At 39.6% G+C, this 19,190-nt stretch overlaps 1 protein-coding gene across 1 annotated transcript in view; it reads left to right on the forward strand.

Annotated features, from left to right (window-relative positions):
• The window catches only part of LOC124367235 (zinc finger protein 711-like), a 140,972-nt gene that overhangs the window by 39,956 nt on the left and 81,826 nt on the right, over positions 1-19,190 (forward strand). The window contains exons 2-7 of the mRNA XM_046823915.1: positions 4,865-5,921; positions 6,026-6,352; positions 6,770-7,060; positions 8,564-8,716; positions 8,813-9,222; positions 10,400-10,865. Coding sequence (XP_046679871.1) covers positions 4,875-5,921; positions 6,026-6,352; positions 6,770-7,060; positions 8,564-8,716; positions 8,813-9,222; positions 10,400-10,781 — 2,610 coding nt within the window. The 5' untranslated portion in view covers positions 4,865-4,874 and the 3' untranslated portion in view covers positions 10,782-10,865. The remainder of the gene's footprint in view (positions 1-4,864; positions 5,922-6,025; positions 6,353-6,769; positions 7,061-8,563; positions 8,717-8,812; positions 9,223-10,399; positions 10,866-19,190) is intronic.

Consider the following 19,190-nt stretch of genomic DNA (forward strand, 5'->3'; position numbering starts at 1 on the left):
AGATTAAAAATGAATTTTTCACCTCACTTAAGTATGGTTACATAGTTAAACCATTTAAGTCAAATATTTGTACACGTGCCCATTATGCGTGAATATGGATTTTAATTTTTTGCCATTAAATAATATACTTTTGCTTTTTTGTTAATTCGTGTTATGCTTTTAACATATTTCGTGGCTATTATTTTCATAAATTTCAAATTACATTTTTAATTGCCTAAGATTTATGTGTGACATACATTTTATTCACATACAATGTTATATTTAACTGATTTCTTCTATATTCATATATTGGATAACTTTAACGAGCCAAATAGCAATACCATAACCTGAACCAGTGATGAAGCTTTAAGAAAATTGTCTGATAACCATACAATAGAATGAATTAGAACTAAATATTGTATTAGCTCTATTGAGAAACAGCAAATACGTTTTTCAAGACGACAGCGTTGTTCCTGTTTAATATTATCGATTGGCTGAGCGTCAGCGAAGCCTATAATTCGAATTTGAAAAAAATATAATTATATAATGCAAAATTGCTCTCGAGTGCTGTCTTATCATTATGCAGTAGGAAATTCGTCTACCAGTTCTTCAGTTCGTCTTAATTTTCAGTTGACCTTGATTTTTTTGCACTGTTTTAGTCGACATGCACAAGCAGAAGAAATAATTACATACTATAACTTCCTAAGGAAAGGTATAAATGACATTGTGTTCCTATGTGGAAAATGTTATGTTAAGTAGATTCAGTGGCGTATTAAAAAATTATTTCGGTGGGAGGGGGCAGACTCACTGGTGGTTTAGGAAGTACAAAATACCCCTCAAATATAGGAGCCCAGAAATCTTTCCAATGGAAAGTTTTGAGTTTTAACTTCATAAATGTGTTCTAGCTTACTAAAAACTAATAATTTAAATTTTAATCTATTTTTTCCAATAATTCTAGGGGGGGCTTCGCCTCCCCTGTGTCTCCTTTATATACGCCCGTGAGATAAATGGGTATTGAAAACAGTTTTACTTGACACTCACTTTCTGCTTGTTTTATGAACTTGTTTTTAAGTGCATAAAAAAGGGCTCTCCACACTTCTACAGGGATCAGGACAGTGTGGATTTAAGATACTGTGCTTTAAAGATATTTAAGCAAAAAGGATTTATGTTGGTAAAAACTGATTTAATGGATTGTAAATAGTGACGTTTAAACTTAACCTCAAAACTCCTTGAGGCACTTGATTATCGAGTAGTTTAACTGTTTGGGTGTCTTATTCAATGGCCAGATCCGTTGTGTGTGAAAGTGAGTAGGATATTCATATGGTAAATTTTAATTCAAAAATACTAAAGATTCGAACCCTTAAATCTTTAGATTTTTAAATTATTACTTGAATATTCCACTTTTCACTGAATAATTTCTGTAGCTTCAAATAATTAAAACGTGTTTGAAAAATTATACCTCATATGTAGTGTTATGATTTCAATTTTTTTTAGTATTGGACATTATTTCAGTTTAATGGTATGGCCTGAAATTCTGGTACAGTTTTCTACTCTAATTGGAAGGAAAATATCGTTGAATTTTAGCTCAGTCAAATTTACTGTCAATCAGTAATTGAAAGAGTAAGTATTAAATTACTTACTACCAACTTGCAATTAACGTAAACATAAAATAAAGTTCATACCTAAAACTTCAGAAGTCTATACTAACTGTTTTAATAATAAATAATTATTTTGGAAAACCATATAAACTGTTACTTATATCAGTGTTTATATCTAAACGATGTTACTTGTTCTCTATATTAATCCTCTGAAATATAAAGTAACAAGACTTTCAAACATCATCTGAGTTCAGTTCGCAACTAAACTTATACTGGTCCCGCTTTAAACTGGGGCCAATAAGTATCAAACGTATCGTTAGCCTTTAATACATACAGTTAGAAACCTTTAAACTTGCTACTGAAATCAGTATGATTTCAAATCTTTAAAAATAAATACACCTTTATTTCATGACTCATTAATAAAGAGAGTTTTCATAATGTTCATTCCCATATTCAAGGGAATATAATTCAATGTTGATGCATCCCTTTCGACTTAATCTTGATGGTACAAGGAATACTTCTAAAAGTCACAACAGTAAAAAAAAAACCCGAAGTTTAAAAAATTTATAAAAAGTATTACAAATTATTATAACCTTCACTAGAGGCAATTTCAGCTATTAGAAAAGCAAAATTTGTAGAGTGCTTGTGCAAAAGTTTTATGAATAAGTATCAATTACCTTCTACAACGCTTTGGAGTGAGCATAAAAATCTTGGACCGGGAAAGAAAAGTGGGCCTAGTACACAACCTTGTGATATTCCCAATCGGATACAGCAAAGAATCACATAGAAGACATGACATTTCGAGAAGACCGTTTCGCATGTTCTGAACGGAATGTAATGTATACAACATAATGTAATGTAATGAGGAAGTTCCGTACTGTACATTAAGTCTGCATCGCTGTGGTATCAATTACTTTCTACAATGCTTTGAGCGAGCATAAGAATCTTGGACCGGGAAAGAAAAGTGGGCCTAGTGCACAGCCTTGTGATATTCCCAATCGAATACAGCAACGAATCACATAGAAGACATGACATTTCGAGAAGACCGTTTTGCATGTTCTAAACGGAATGTGATGTATACAACATAATGTAATGTATGTAATGAGGAAGTTCCGTACTGTACATTAAGTCTGCATCGCTGTGGTATCAATTACTTTCTACAATGCTTTAGAGCGAGCATAAGAATCTTGGACCGGGAAAGAAAAGTAGGCCTAGTGCACAGCCTTGTGATATTCCCAATCGAATACAGCAACGAATCACATAGAAGACATGACATTTCGAGAAGACCGTTTTGCATGTTCTAAACGGAATGTGATGTATACAACATAATGTAATGTATGTAATGAGGAAGTTCCGTACTGTACATTAAGTCTCGTCACCGAACAGCGAGCGGCTCGGAGCGGTGGCGTCAGTGCGTGTACCACGGCAGTAACTCATCCTCGGTTCTGGCATGTTTATGTGAGTAGCGGCCGTGCGTCTTCGTCACATCATACCCGTACTCCCTCATCTGCATAACCCACCACCGCTACTCCGGTAATCACTCCGGAGGATGATAAACACTGCCACCTCCAACATTAATGGGACGTTTCAATAAGGATCTTCGGCAAGCATCTCGTCGATTGAATATCACATCCCTAATCGGGCGCCAAAGTATGGGTTCCATCGCTTCATGTAAGAGCCATCAGGTTTGAAATTAGAAAATAGTACTTTCCTTGCAATTACGAATTTAAATTCAAGGTTTGCAAAAAGGTGTTTTCCTTAAAAAGAGGGAGAGGTTTGTACACGTTGTGGGTAACGAATAAAACACTTAATGTTTTATGAAACTGGTTTCGGAAGATACTTTACGTAGCGTATATATAAAAGTACTAGCAGTTGCCCGCGGCTTCGCACACAATTTCCTGGTGAAAAACAGTACACTTTATCTATGTATTCTTTTTCAATCACATTCTAAACGTTCCATCACTTCATGTAAGAGCCATCATGTTTGAATTCAGGAAATAGTACTTTCCTGGCAGTTATGAATTTAAGTTTTGCATAAATGTGTTTGTTTTCCTTAAAAAGAGGTAAAGTTTGTACACGTTGTGCGTAACGAATAAAACACTTAACGTCTTATGAAACCATATGCGGAAAATAGTGTACGTAGTGTATATAAAAAAGTACATGCTTTCTCAGTATGAAGGCTTCAAATTTGTTTTCCACCTTTTCATGTGATTCGTAAATCAAACTGTTAGTTAAAAATGAGTACCATCTGGTTTTAAAACTCGACTAAGTTTTCTAGTCTTTTTGTAAATAGTCACTATTTTGTGTGCAATAATCGTTTCGATTTAAGTATACAGTATGGGTAGCTGTTATAGGACTGACATTCCTGAATGTTATAAGTAAAATTTTCTAGTATATTAGTTGTTAAAATTATAACAGTACTATTGCGTAATGTAATGCATTTCAAATCAATAAAAACGTATTAAAGATGAACATGTTTATAACCTTTTAATTATTTTTTAAAATATTGTTTTGTGTTGTTTACATCCTTATTTAAAATGCTTTAGAACGTGTGGCGATTTCAAATATTTATATATATTTTATATATATATATATATATATATATTTATATTTATATATAAATATATATATATATATATATATTTGAAATATACTAATATATATACTAAATAGTTTTTAGTATATATATATATATATATATATATATATATATATAATAATATATATAATTGATTACTTCATATTTAGTTTGTTTTCATACTGTAATATTGGCAATATATTGTGTACCCTTAAAATCACACATTTTTACATTTAATAGAAAACGCACAGCATTAAGCTTTTGTAAACGTAACACATACAATTCCATTGTGCCCTGAATGTGATGGTGTTGTAACACATTTTGTAACAGACATAATGTGACGCTTCATACATCAAATGTTAACATTGTACAAGACTGTGTACTTGACCCAGCTTTAGTCTAGAAAGGAACAAAGTTAAACTACTTGTCAAAAAGACTAAAGAGTAACTTTGGACTAAACATTCTTTACAGTTCGCCCGTAACTTCCCTAAGTAGTTGATGGGGCAATATGTTTACATCGCTATAAACCTTGTCTAAATCTGTTACAGTTGTTCTTTTACTCGCTGTCAAATTACTCTTTCGTGCCACAATATTTTATATTCGCTTATTTACTGATTGTTTCCTCGCTTTGCGAGTATTCCAGTTTTTGTCCAACATGTAAAACTGAGTTTGTACATACGTACTCAGTTAGAATCCTTTCCTGTTGCAGGTAACTGAACATGAGTGATTCGGAAGAAGATGACGCTCACTTTTGCCTCAGGTGTAAAGGGACCTTTATAGGGCTCGATAATTACATAGAACACCGCAAGGTGAAGTGCAAGAGAGAAAGTCAAAGTCTAGTAAGTCTAGACTTGCAGTACGCCAAGAGAGTTGGAGATACCCTGGATGGAGGAAAAAGGGACATTCCGTCAGTGAGTGAATCTTCCAACCGACGCTCTTGGGAGTTGGGGGAGATGCAGAGTTCCAGTCATTCAATCAAGGAAGAATCCAGGTTAGAGGATGACATTCAACGAGACATTCTGGAGATGAACCGGAAGGATGAAATGCTCGACACATTCATCCCTTCTCACGACAACGACTCCTGTCTCAAAGCCGTCGATTTCTTTTCCATCTTGGAACTACAGAGCAGTAAGAACCCTACGTTCCACGACATTTCGGCTCAGAAAGGAATGGTCACGAGAAGTAAGGCTTCCGCGGTGATTCAGGCGAAGAAAAACAGAGAACCTTTCGGATCCAAGTCCATCTTGCACGACTACGACTACGACCCCTACCAAGGTGAACACAGCCAGTATGTCGTGGGAAAAGATGTGATCATCGCGGAAAATTACGACTACAGGAAGGAGGACGGAAAGGAGAGAAAAACAAGTGGCTTGGATTCTCCCAAAATGAAGACAAGAAGTGATGAAAGGATGCTCGAAGACGATGGGAAATCGGAGTTTCTGTTCCAAGAGGTTCACAACGAAGTGACAATATCTTCCGAAGGCAAACATCAAGACGAGACCGATACCTCTAGCGAAGAATCGGAGGATGAAGATGAAGATGATGAGTACGAATCTCGGAGGATCTCCACCGGTGGAAAGTGGAAACCTGGGAGTGGAGATTGGTCGAATAGCTCCTACTGGACTTCTTCACCTCCAGCTACTCACACTGGAGGCAAGTGGAAACCTACGCCTCCACCACCATTAGCAACAGTGACCTCCAGCGTGGGTACACCTTCGACGTCGTCTGCAGGGTCTCAGCACGATGGGGACATTCTAGGACCTCAGGTAAGTCTCCAAACTCAATTAACTTTTGTACTACTAATTTCTTACACCACTTTATAGTTTCTGTAACAATGATATTACATTCGCGTATATCTTGCTCTTTCCAGAGTCTGTCAAACACTGAGGTGTCCAAGGGTCGCCATCCCCCTCCCGGTCATACTCGAGGCAAATGGCTGCCCACCATCGACTCCCCCGAGAGGGGAAGGGTGATGTACTGGTGTGGCCCTTGCAACCGCAGACTCTCCTCCCTCGCCCTCTACGAGAAACATTGCCAGTCCGACCTCCACCACCGGCGTACTCGTCAGGAGAGTCAGCTGGAGGAGGATTTGTCCATGGAGAACCAGAGGGCCACTGGTAAACGGGAGGTGAAGAGAACACAGACCTACATAAACTCTGACTTGTGGAGCAAGTCAAAAATGAAAAGACTTCGACAGGTAAATAATTTGGATGACTCCATACACATGTGTTCTAGTGTGACTTCAGTGTTTACCAGTGAATGATAGTCTCTAGGTCAGACATTAGGATGACACTTTCAACCGTGTTCCTGTGTGACTTCTGTGTTTACCTGTAAATGGCAGTCTCTAGGTTTGACAGTAGGATGACGCTGTCAATTGTGTTCTAGTGTGACTTTTGTGTTTACCAGTAAATGGCAGTCTCTAGGTTTGACAGTAGGATGACGCTGTCAATTGTGTTCCAGTTTGACTTTTGTGTTTACCAGTATATTGTATTCTCTAGGTCTGACAGTAGGATGACGATGTCAACTGTACTTCAGGGGGACTTCTTTGTTTCTGTTTTATGTTACCATGGTCATTCCAAATTATCTTCTTCAGCAACATTGTATTTTTCCTTAGGCCTCCTGTTCCACGGAAAACCGCCTGATCCGAGGCCGAGGGTCCATCCAGTGCGCCGTCTGCCAGTGTCGGGTCTGGCCCCATCTCATCGGGAAGCACCTGGTCTCCCACTTCCACAGTCGGCGAGCCCGGGCGGCCCCTGAGCTCGCAGGTCTGCTCGCTCTCACGCACATGCCCAGCATCGTCCTGCAGTCGCCCTTCCAGTGCGGCCTCTGCAAGTTCTACTGCAACACCGTGCAGGCCTTCACTCAACACTGGGTCAGCCGGGAGCACATTGTCAAAGATGGACAGGTAAGGAGAGGAATTCGAATGCTTCAAAATTTGCTCAGCTAATAGGATGAACAAATCCAGAGTGATGTATGCCAATGGCGTAGTGTAGCGGGTACAATGGTTATCGCAAGATAACGGGATCAAGCAACGTCGAGCGTGGCTGCTGCTTGGGTGGGTGACCGCTGAGCGATCCTGTCCTTCCAAGCAGACAGGCTGTCGGTGGTGGTTCGGAAGTCACCTTTAAGCCGTTGGTCCTCAGATTAAGAGTTAGAGAGGGTTTCTTAGCCCTAACTTCGCCTGGTAAAACGAGACATCTTTACTTTACTTCTATTTATGGTCAGTGGTCAGTCAGCTGGGAGTACACTCTCAGAGATGAAGAGACAAAGAGAAGACTTTGAAGGGTTGAAGATTTGATTAGCTTTTAGGTTGAACAAAATCCATCAAAATCAGAGTGATTCATTATCAGTCAGCAGGGGGGTACACTGTGAATGATGAACAGGTAAGGAGAAGACTTTGAAGACTTGCTCAGCTTTTAAAGCAAGATCCATCAAAATTGTACAGTTGACATGCAAATCCTAGTGATCCATGGTCTCACCTTTAGCATCGTGTGGCTAAACCCGGTCTACAACTACCCGCAGCTACGGTAGATGAACCATTGAACCTTGCTGTGTGATACACATACTGTCAGACACTCCATACGACAACTTTATCACACAACATTTTCCCATCTTGATCACCAGCGCCCCGCCGCGCCGCTGCGCGTGGGAGGGGTGGGGGTGGCTACATCAGGTGACAGAACTAAGCGGTAACCATTACCCTGTAAGTTATAACCGACCCGCCCCTCCCCCCTACCGTAGGCTAACCACACGACAGCTCTGTACTATTAATATCGTCTAGCAGAAGTGCGTGCCGCTTGTGGAACAGTACTACATGTGATGACTCGTAGTTGTGATCAATATGGAAATGCTAGATCACTGATATAACAGATGGCATTTCAATTCCACATGGTGAGCCCATGGGTTGCCTTTCTGAGTCTACGGACATTCAAGTTGGTATACCAGTTATTCATTATACATGTATAAGGTTTCAATTGTCTAAACTTGAACATGAGTTAACTCATGGGTCATATCGTAGAGTGAACATTACGTTAGACTCTAATGGCTCTGGAGTAGTTATGAGGAAGTCTGGAAAGGAACGCACCATCTTTAGTTCTGATTTCCATACACATATTGTAAGAGATAGCAATTTGTTGTGTATGGAAACTAGGCAAATAGTGTATTTTCAGATCAGAACTAATCATCTTGGAAGTTTATCCAACTTGTAAATTGAGAAAAGACTTAAGTTTTGTTCATCCAAAGCATACTGAGAGTTCTTTTGACAATTGAGGTCTTATCCGAAGAATCCTCAGTTGTATACGACTAAATACATTGCAACATTACGATCGTAGGATTCTAAGAGTAACACATCACTTTCTTGTTACCCGTTCAGAATACATTTATTCATGTTGCTGATGTTATCCCCCAGGTAGAAGGCAGATACTGCTGCTCTTTCTGCAGGGTCGAGTGCGGCAGCAGTTCAGCGATGTATCAGCACCTGCTGAGTGACAAGCACAAGGAAAGCGTCGCCATCATCAACGGCTCTGTCCCCATGGTCATCCAGAAAAAGATCATCCTTCAGGTTTGTATCAGTCAGTTACTAGGTGATCCACTCTTTTATCCAAAGTGAGGCCAATCAAAGAGAGTCAAACGTGCTGAAATTATTGTATCATTGCAGTGTAACGTTTGCGAGGAGGAGTTCCGCTTCAATTTTGAGCTGCGGCGGCACTTCAAGACCACGGGGCACTCCCAGGAAGAGAGCACCGCTTCGGACAAGTACCAAGAACGCGAAGGCTGTTCCCAGTGCTCTTTCATGGCCTTCACCAAAATCTCCCTGCAGCGCCACTTGGCCCTCGTCCACAAGGACGCTCAGGGAAAGTTCTTCTGTACTTCTTGCGACGCTAACTTCGAGACCGCTGCTGACGCCAAGGCTCATAGAGGTTCTGCTGAACACAAGCTGACCGTGCTGACGAAGCAAAACAAAGAGAAAGAGCTGACCAAAGAGTGTTGCCATTGCTACGGCATATTCACCGGTGTCATCGAGTTGAAGAGGCATCTGAAGGAGGAACATCCTGAAATGGCCTACAGGTGGGTCTTATTTTGAATAGTTTACGAGTGAATCACCTCCAGCAATCTTACCTCAATAGTTTTATAGTTATGTTAGAAACTCGCGCCCCAAAAATACAAAAAAAACCTAGAGTTCAATTTCAATTTTCCCAATTTTTTATTTCGAACTTTTGGTAAAGAAATTTATTTATTTGTGATTCAGAAAACACTTAGTGGTTCAGGTTCCAAAATAACACATTTTTAACATTCAAAGTATGCTTCGAGTTTTTTGTTTACTCCCGTCGCGCGATGTAACTTGTATTCATTAGTTTAGGGCGTTAATTAGCAACATGCGTTTAGACATAACTCATTTTAATAATAAAAAGTGTATCCGAAATATCAATAGCTATTCGTTAAATAGCTTATAGCTAAACTAGCACTATTTTCGGTTGTGTTATAGCGTCTATTTAGTAAAAATTCCAGTATTTTTCAAAGTATACGGGTTTTTGCCTTGTCGACAGTAACCTATTTTGTGAGTATAGGATCGACGATATACCCTTAGTGCCTAAACGTTTCTACAGTTTTATATTTTCAAAACTTTATGAAGTTCATATTAATGTTCATTAAGTAAGCAAAAAGGTTAGTGCTACAGTTAAGGCCGTTCGATAACACCGAATTCCTTTCTTTGTTTGAAGTTTTTTTGACAATGGAAGGATTGTGAAGGAAACAGGTTTTTTCCGGTATTGGCCATCGGTCAGGGGAAAAAATCAGTAACACTACGTTTCGAGATCTGGAATCTGATCTCTTCTTCAGGTAAATAACTAACCTAACACATAATTACAAACTAGGTTAAAATAAACAAATCATGCCAGAGCGTTGTGACACGCCTAAGTCAGGAATCACAACCACCATGTTGTGTGTCAACGTCACTAATTCAGCACTAAAAAACCAAACACAACACTAATTATTACAACTGAACTACAGAACTCAGGTCACAATACGTCTGCATTTGTCGACCAACCACCTACGACTGATCAGAGGCCAGCAATAGAAAATGGCGATCATCACGGCAGAAACAAGATGGCGACAATAAAAAGGAAGGGGGACATCGTTCACACTGATACAAAACAATCAGTAACACTACGTTTCGAGATCTGCAATCTGATCTCTTCTTCAGGTAATAACTAACCTAAGACACAATCGAATTCCTCTGTTCCAGATGTATACGGTGCGGGTGCCACTTCACGCTTAAAGCAGGAGCTGACCCACCACGTCCGTGCCGGGTGCCCGGGCCTGACCCAGACTTCCACAGCATCCTCCCCCGCAGTGTCAGTAGACGGCTCCTTCAACTGTTCCAAGTGTGGCTTCAGCTCTCCTTCCGAGGCGGAGCTACTGTTTCACCTCGCCCTCCACAACGACCCCGTGGGCGACCCCCCTCGCTATCTGTGCCCTTCCTGTCCCCGAGCCTTTTTGAAGACGTCGCTCAAGAAGCACCTGCACTCGCACACCGGCGAGAGACCCTACTCCTGCCTCGTGTGTGGCGCCGGGTTCGGCCGCAAAGATGTCCTGGAGAACCACGTGCTCTCTGTGCACTGCGTTAAGAGATCGGGGGACAGCTGGGAGGCCCGGCCGGAGCGGCAGAAAACTGCGGTGTGTGAGGAATGCGGGGCGAGTTTCTACGACAAGTGAGTAATTTGATGATGTTTCCAAGCAAGACCTTCACTGAGCTTTTCCTATTATGAAGATTTCACGGTCTAGTTTCCACTATTGGTCGCTGAAGAGTAATAATACTAGAAATTTTGTATATTTTGAGTAAAGGTCCAAGTTCAGCACAATGTAGGACACCCATTCCATAGGGCAAAAATTTCCTAGTATTTACTAAACTTTGAAAGGGAATAAAATTGGGTCCGAGTTCAAGACAATGTAGGACACCCAATTAGAGCCAAAACCTCGAACTATTTACCAACCTTTGAAAGGAGTAAAAATTAGGTCCGAGTTCAAGACAATGCAGGACACCCATTCCGTAGGAACCAAAATTTCGAACTACTTTACTAAACTTTGAAAGGAGTAAAAATTGGATCCAAGTTCAAGACAATGTAGGACACCCATTCCGTAGAGCCAAAATTTCGAACTATTTACTGAACTATGAAAAGAGTAAAAATTGGGTCCGAGTTTAAGACAAAGTAGGATCCCCACTCCGTAAGGCCAAAATTGTAAACCATATACTAATCTATGAACGGGTTAAAAATTAAGTTCTAATTGAAGATAATGAAGAACAAATATTTAGAATTCATTATTAACCTTCAAATGTGATTTGAGAGGTCCAATCGATTTCGGAATTTAAATTTTCTAATTAATTTTCTCAAATATTCGCATTTTTCCTAGTACCTCTAAGCTAGATTATGTACTGCTTTTATTTTATTCCGTAATTCCATAATACCCCAAGAATAAGAAATACCTAACCGAAGTGCTTGTTACATTATTAAATGAACACGAATTTTTGAAACGTCCCATTCCTAGTTCTAAAATACCAAAATTAGAAGCCTGCATTTCACGAACGACAGATAATTTAGTTTTACTATTTTAAACTATTCCGATGGTCGGGAGAGGTTCATTTATATAATTGACAGCCTAACGTCAATACAATGATTTCTCATAATTAATATTTAAATATACTGGCTGGATAATTAATTCCGTGAACGTACCCCATCGCTTACTGTAGATGAGGAGGTATCACCACGCTGCACATACACAGTAGCTTGCATGTTCCCAGTGATATATGCCAGTACTCTACGGCTTGTCAGTGTGTTGTCAAGGTCGTAGCGAGCATTGCTACTCCTCCATGTCAGGCTACCATATGTCATCTGCCTTCCAGGTAATGAGGGTTAGCTTTAATGAGAAATTATAAACCCTATCATTCCTTCTATGATTATGGTTTATCGATTCAAGCATTGCAAATTATCTCATATTGGGTCAAATAAATAAGACATTCACATAGTACATAGTAAATATACGTGGATCCTACCACTTTTTAAGTTTTAGGTAACTAAATTATCAATTGATTATCTTCTATTTATTATATAACATCTTTTAACACTCTGAATTCCGGTTGACGCGAAATATTGTGTCCGCCATCTTAAAGTCAGGTTAGATTTATTTAAATAACTCTTTTTGTTCTTATAATTTCTTTTATTGAAATAATTGACTGAAATGCTCAACGTGATATTTAATAGAAATTGACATTTCTTTCGTTTGTCATTTATTTCTTCCACTAGATGGTATGTGAAAAAGACGGAATTTCTCTGTTTTTGAGTGGGTGGAACATGATGTTAATGTTAAACCCCCACATTAAATGGGCTTTCCATTAAATCAGAACTAGTTTTACATAAAATTTTCTCCTAATTGATATCAATGTAATACAACTGATTGTGTAAAAATATATAAATATGCTAAGGCGTTTCCTGTCTTTGACGTATATTAGAAACAAAATCGTTCCAAGTACTAATCCTTGTGTGACACTGTGCCCCCCCCCCCCCAGGTTACTGAAATAATATCGTATGGTTATTCTATTGCCTACATTTAACAAGTCACATTAAAATAACTTGCAAGTTTTCAATCTGATATCCCAGATTTACGTTTATGGTGAAGGAAATTATTGATTGTTCTGTGTTGTCCCAAAGTTTTTTTAAAAACTTATATTGAAACCACTGACACGTTTCTCTACGTTCAACGTACAATTTATACTATATACTATATATATATATATATCCAGAAAAGAAACTGATGTGGATAAAAAAGTTAATGTTTGGTAAAAACTGTAATAATATTATTTTCGCATTGATTTGAATTATTTTAGAATCATTGGAAATAACGATATTGGTCGGAAATTGTTGCACTGAGTTTGGTAACCATTAGGTTAAACACGTTTAATCGCAGTTTTATTGTAGTAAATATCCAGTTATTGTAGGATTACTGTTTCTGTTCACTCATTAACTCAAAATGTTCTCCAGTTATTTCGCAGGTAAGATTTGTATCATCTTCCACACAACTTTATCCATTTTAACCAACTATTCCTGAATATAAAATGTAATATTGCCGGCTATACCTTCATAATGTAAAAGTTAAGGTGTAATTTTGAATCTTAATATTAAATTAATTAAAATCTTACTCTTTTATTACTTATATTAATGCTTTCATCTACCATAGCTACCCCAAGCGTGGAAAGTTAAGAGTGACCCTGGACATCCTGTGGGGTTGATAAGGGACGCGGTATAAGGGAACAGGGTATTTTCTGTTTTCTAACGTTATTTGGAGAGGAATCCTGTGAATGCGTCAATGTTTTTACCCATTTTACACTAATCTAAAAACTAGTTTAGCGGAAAATCATTTATATTTCACTCTGTTTTCTTTCAAGCATCTTGTAATCGTGGATATTGGTACTATTACCCATAACATATAATTGGGTATCATATTTTGATCATGGCGTAGTTGTCACATTTAGCTATCTTAATTCATATTTTATAGACATAAAGATAAATGGATATGATTAGAAGTAAGGGATATTTATAACATTTTAGGGGTAGTAACAAGAAATTGCCGTTTTGGTTGTGATTTCAGTTGCTTTAAGAGGATTATAACATCAACGAAAAAAGTTGGATCGAGATGAAATTATACGATTAAACGCTACAATTAATGCAAACATGGAACAAAAATGACGAATCTTCTAAAAATAGTTCAATACAGCTCCTTAAGAACATGTTCACATGAAAAACAGGTTATTAAATCAATAAATCGATACAACTCAGTATCAAAGGACCTGATAGAACATAAGAAAAACATATTGTAGGGCAAATTTGATGCTATTGATTCCAAAATTAATAGAGATATTCCTTGGAATAAGAATATACCAAGTTTTACTTCTTTAGAAGCAACGGTTGTTACATCTGGGCCAAGTGATCTGCGCGCCCGGGCCGTCCAGCCACATGATTGGCGGAAGGGGAAGAGGGGCGTCTTTTCCAAAAACATTGGGCTTTCCCTTATAGTCCATCTTCGGTATTCTAGTAACCCAAAAGGCAAGAACTGGAATATTTACTGATTTATCAGTTGTATCGTGATTATATTGAAATAAAAGATGTTCCGATCTTTTAAATCAATGATATAATGATAGCGCGTAGGTGAGGACAATGTTTCGTGGATGGCTAGTACAACCTCAGCCTCGTGCTCAGATCCCTTGGCCTACTGTGCACAGGTGGAGAGACGACACAATCGTAACAAAGACATTATTAATCAACAGGTACACGGAGTCAGAGTGTGTTCTCAAAGAGATTTCTGATCATGAATACCCGGATGGGATCTCCAATTGTGGTTTTCCAGAAAACATATCATCGCCGTTTACTCTCGGCAAGGCAAGCACATAAACTGGGCCTCTCGATTCTCGCCTCTACGGTCGTCACGACGGCGTTCGTTACCTCGGACGTAAGGCTGTGAATCATCCACGGACTTCCGCCTCAAGTGCCCGCAGCCTGTTTGTATTGCGGCGGTGGCCGTGCCCGACACCTCCGCCGCGATCATGTCACGGCCCGGGAATCGTGGAAGTGACGGACTCTTTATAACCTCGTTTGCAGTTCTGGCTTAATTTACAGTCCCGCCGGCCGCCGAATACACCACGAGACCGTAAAGAGTCAGTCGGCTGGCAGACGATGGAGAGAACGAGAGGATCGTGTGTATGCAGGGTTTTCCAACAATTAATTGTTCCTTGGTATGGATATGTCTAACCTACTAAAGAATAATGTACAGGGAATATTACCAAAAACGACTCTAAACTGTGCCATCGATATGCACCGTGTGTGGAACTGTGAAAGAAGAAATTAGCCCCAAGATTCTGTAGCGCGGTGCTGATGAAAAAACTTGTAGACGACTTTTAAGATCTTTGATAGTATTTTTGTGCAGGTGGCAACACTGAGCAGATGTTGAGTGCAAATTGCATCAATAATAATAAACCAAAATATTAATGTTGCTTTTTTCAAAAACATATTTCAAGAAAACGGAAAATTGTCGCTCACTCTTTCCAGAGTCAGACGCCCTCGGTTTCTGATTATCGAGGAAAATGTGAAAAAGCGATGAAGAAGAATCAATATCGTTCTATAGAAAACATATTTATGTTAGTTTTTGAAAATGTTTCTTCTCTTCATCATATCATACCTGCGACTACAGGTGTGCCAAGAAGTACCAGACGCGACTGCTCCAGTTGTAACCATCCACCTCTAGTCGCGGCGACGCTCAAAATTGCTGCAACTATTGTGCTATAGTAACAGCTCCAATTGGAAAGACCCACATCTAGTCGCGACGCTCCCATTTGTTGCAACAATCGCGTTATATTAACAGCTCCAGTTGGAACAACCCATTCCAGTAGCGATGATCCAAACTTTGCAACGTTCACGTTATAGTAACAGCTCCAGTTGGAACAACCCATTCCAGTAGAGATGCTCCCGTTTATTGTAACGATCGTGATCGAAACACCTACAGTTGGAACGACCCACTTCTAATAGCGATGCTCCCATTTGTTGCAACGATCGCGTTATAGTAACAGCTCCAGTTGGAACAACCCACTTCCAGTAGAGATGCTCCCGTTTATTGTAACGATCGCGTTATCGAAACACCTACAGTTGGAACGACCCACTTCTAATAGCGATGCTCCCATTTGTTGCAAAGATCGCGTTATAGTAACAGCTCCAGCTGGAGCAACTCACCTCTAGTCGCGACGCTCCTATTTGTTGCAACGGTCGCGCGTTATCGTAACAGCTAAAGTTGGATCAACCCACTTTCAGTAGCGATGCTCCCATTTGTTGCAACGGTTGCTTTCTCACGACAGTTCCAGTGAAACCTGTTACCATGTCGTTGTCGCCGTCCCGCTACCGCTCCTGTTACGGGGCGTCGCGTCTAGACGAAGCAGTTGCCACGACCTCCTCTACTCCGACCGCTCCCGGAGCTCTCGACCGGCTACAGGTAGCAGTCTGTCAGGCACGTAACGACGACCGATGTCAAAGGACATCAAACTCCGGGAGCTTTCTCATTACACTTCGGCCGTAAAAACGAGCGTTAAAGTCTCCGGAGGACATCCGTGCAGATCTATGGTGCGAGGCGACCTCATCAGCCTCAGCCGTAGTCTGCGGTGACGTTTATTGCGGTGTCTGGCGCATTTGTCGCGGCTGCGGCCCGGAGCTCCTGCAGGACATGACAGACACTCTGCATCTGTACACTGTGTATAGGGGTCACAGTCACACTGCGGTGGTACGTACATGAGAGAGAATAACTTGCAGTTGTCTGGCCGCTGGAACCCCAGCGATAAGTCTCAAGCAATTTAACAAAAGCTGTAAATATCACCGAATTTAGACAATAATAATAATATTCTTTATTGCGTAAAACAATTATCAATCAATCAATGTTTTATTGCGAAGACATGATATAACACATGTATAGCAAAAGTCAATTCGAGTTCAGAGCTAACATTTTGAATATTCTTACCACATCAGGATCACACTCATACATACAATTCATTCATGCATCCTTCATCTACGAGTTTCCCACCTACAGCGCCGAAGTCAATCTCCCGATTGGGTGATCTCCCAGTCAAATGTCAAAAACTCGGTATCATTATAAAATGCCTGTGACGCTAAAATGCGTTTCAAACGAGTTTTATGTACATTGGGTGTCCCGGCATTCATTATAAAATTGGGCAGCTCGTTGATGAAATGAACACCTGTCTGTGAGGGCAGTTCATAAACCACCGTTCTGTGTTTACCAGTCCGGTAGTTTCCTCTGCCACTGGTATCATACGAATGAATGTCTTGGCCAGTTGTCATGGCACATTTAGACATACAGAACAGAGATGTTTCGAAAATGTATAGACTTGGCAGAGTCAACAGCCTAAATGTTTTAAAAGTTTCTCTACATGACTCTGAAATTCAAATGTGCTATTATTCGAATCACTTGCTTCTGCAATTTGAACACTCTCGCCAACTGGTTGTTTGCACAGGCACCCCACAATATCACTCCGTAGGTACGGTGTGGGGGGAGGGGTAAATCAATCTATACAATCTATAGTACGCCGTCGTCAGAACCTGAGTTGGGCAATGCTTAGCTAAAGACCTCAATAATTTGGCGCAAACATGGTCAATGTGGGAATTACAATATTGCATGGCATGCGTCAACGTAACTATATAAAGCACATAACTACACCAGATAAATGATGTTCGTCAAGGTAAATACATACAATGCAATACAAATTCTTGTATGTATCAGAACTGGGGTTTTCGTGGTTGTTGTTAATTTCAAAAATGTTCACCTCAGCGGCCCATCATGAAGTCATCAGTCGAGTAAAATACCTTTGACATAAGAAAATGTTTTAGTCGAGTTTTCAATTTTTTGTTTCATTGAGTTTTTTTTATGTCCTCAGGGAGCATATTAGTTAGTCCGACACAAACTTGAGATGGCATGTGTTCGAAAGCTGCCGTTCTCTGCTGTTCGACTCGAAAGTTATCCCTGCCTCTAGTCCTGTATTTGTGAACATCCCTGCCCCGTGCCAACTCGCATTTAAGTCGGCAGTACAAGGCCACCTTGAGAATATAGAGACAGGGCAGGGTCAGCAATCCAAGGTCCCTGAAAGCATATTTGCACGACTCTCTGGGATTTAATTTTGAAAGAATTCTTACGGCTTTCTTTTGAGATCTGAAAACTCTTTCAAATCTGTATTTAGAACAGCTTCCCCACAATCTCAAGCCATATGTCAAATGTGGATGTATCAGACCGAAATAGGCCATTTTTAATACATCCACCGAACAAAATTTTGCAAGATTGCGCAGGACATAAATTCCCGAAGCAACCTTAGAGCAAATGTTTTCAATGTGATCATCCTATGTCAGCCCCCGATCAAGGTACATTCCAAGGAACTTAATGGTATTCTGATTCTTCCAGAAGGAAATCATCCACCATCACCGCGGGTCGAAGATTTTGCTCTTGTTGCCGAAGGCAACAATTTATGACGTTTGATTTTGAACTGTTTGTTTTCAAATTGATTCTGGAGAAATATTCGATGCATGGATTCAATTCAATGAATCACTCCACTTCAAGTTCGTTTTTTGATTTTGATCTGATGCAGAGAGTCGTATCGTCAACATATTGAATCATTTGTCCATTCTGGGTCGCTGAGTTCAATCTGTTAACGTAAATAAAAAAAAGACTGGCCTTAATAAAATAAAAAGATAACATACTCCTTCCAGTTGGAAGACAGGTAGATTCCACTCGTGGGTTCCATCTTGAAATGCTAAACTGAAGATCCATTATTAGATGAGACGTTTAATTTGCACATCGCTTACGGCACAATTACTTTCAAGGTTGGCATTTTTATATACTCGCAACTCTCAAGTATTTGTTGAACTTGTTTGGTTCTAGTTAGTCTCTAATAAGAATCTGTTAGCTTGAAAATAAAGTAAATATGTATACCTCAATCATACACATATAAAAATTCAGTAAAATAAGGCAATCGACAACATTTCACTTTCAGATAGAACTTGCTGCTTTTCAAAAGTAAATATGAAGACTTACTCAAGCAGCACGAGGTTACTTTTACAAGCACAAGGGAGGGAGAAAAGAAATGACGACAGTTTGATCGACAAAAATGCTGGTAATAGCGGACGACATTCCGATTTTAAAACAGGTTACGATGTACTTAGGGAACCGAAAAACATTCATGACACTCATTCGAAGGATGATCAGAATAGGTCTGAGGAGAGCGTCTGAAACCTAAACGGAAAACGCAACCGAAAGAAAAAAGAAGCATCTAAATACTCATCCGTCTCATTTAAGCAAAATATAATTCAAAGAGACATATTTGACCCGGCTGTTGACACTACAATGACACACACCGACAGGGTTTGCGATGTGACGATGTGTAGTCAACCTAAGAAACTTACGTGTTTGGAGACACAGTTCACGCTAGAAAACATCTCTGG

This window comes from Homalodisca vitripennis, chromosome 8, assembly GCF_021130785.1.
Source record: "Homalodisca vitripennis isolate AUS2020 chromosome 8, UT_GWSS_2.1, whole genome shotgun sequence".
Taxonomy (NCBI): domain Eukaryota; kingdom Metazoa; phylum Arthropoda; class Insecta; order Hemiptera; family Cicadellidae; genus Homalodisca; species Homalodisca vitripennis.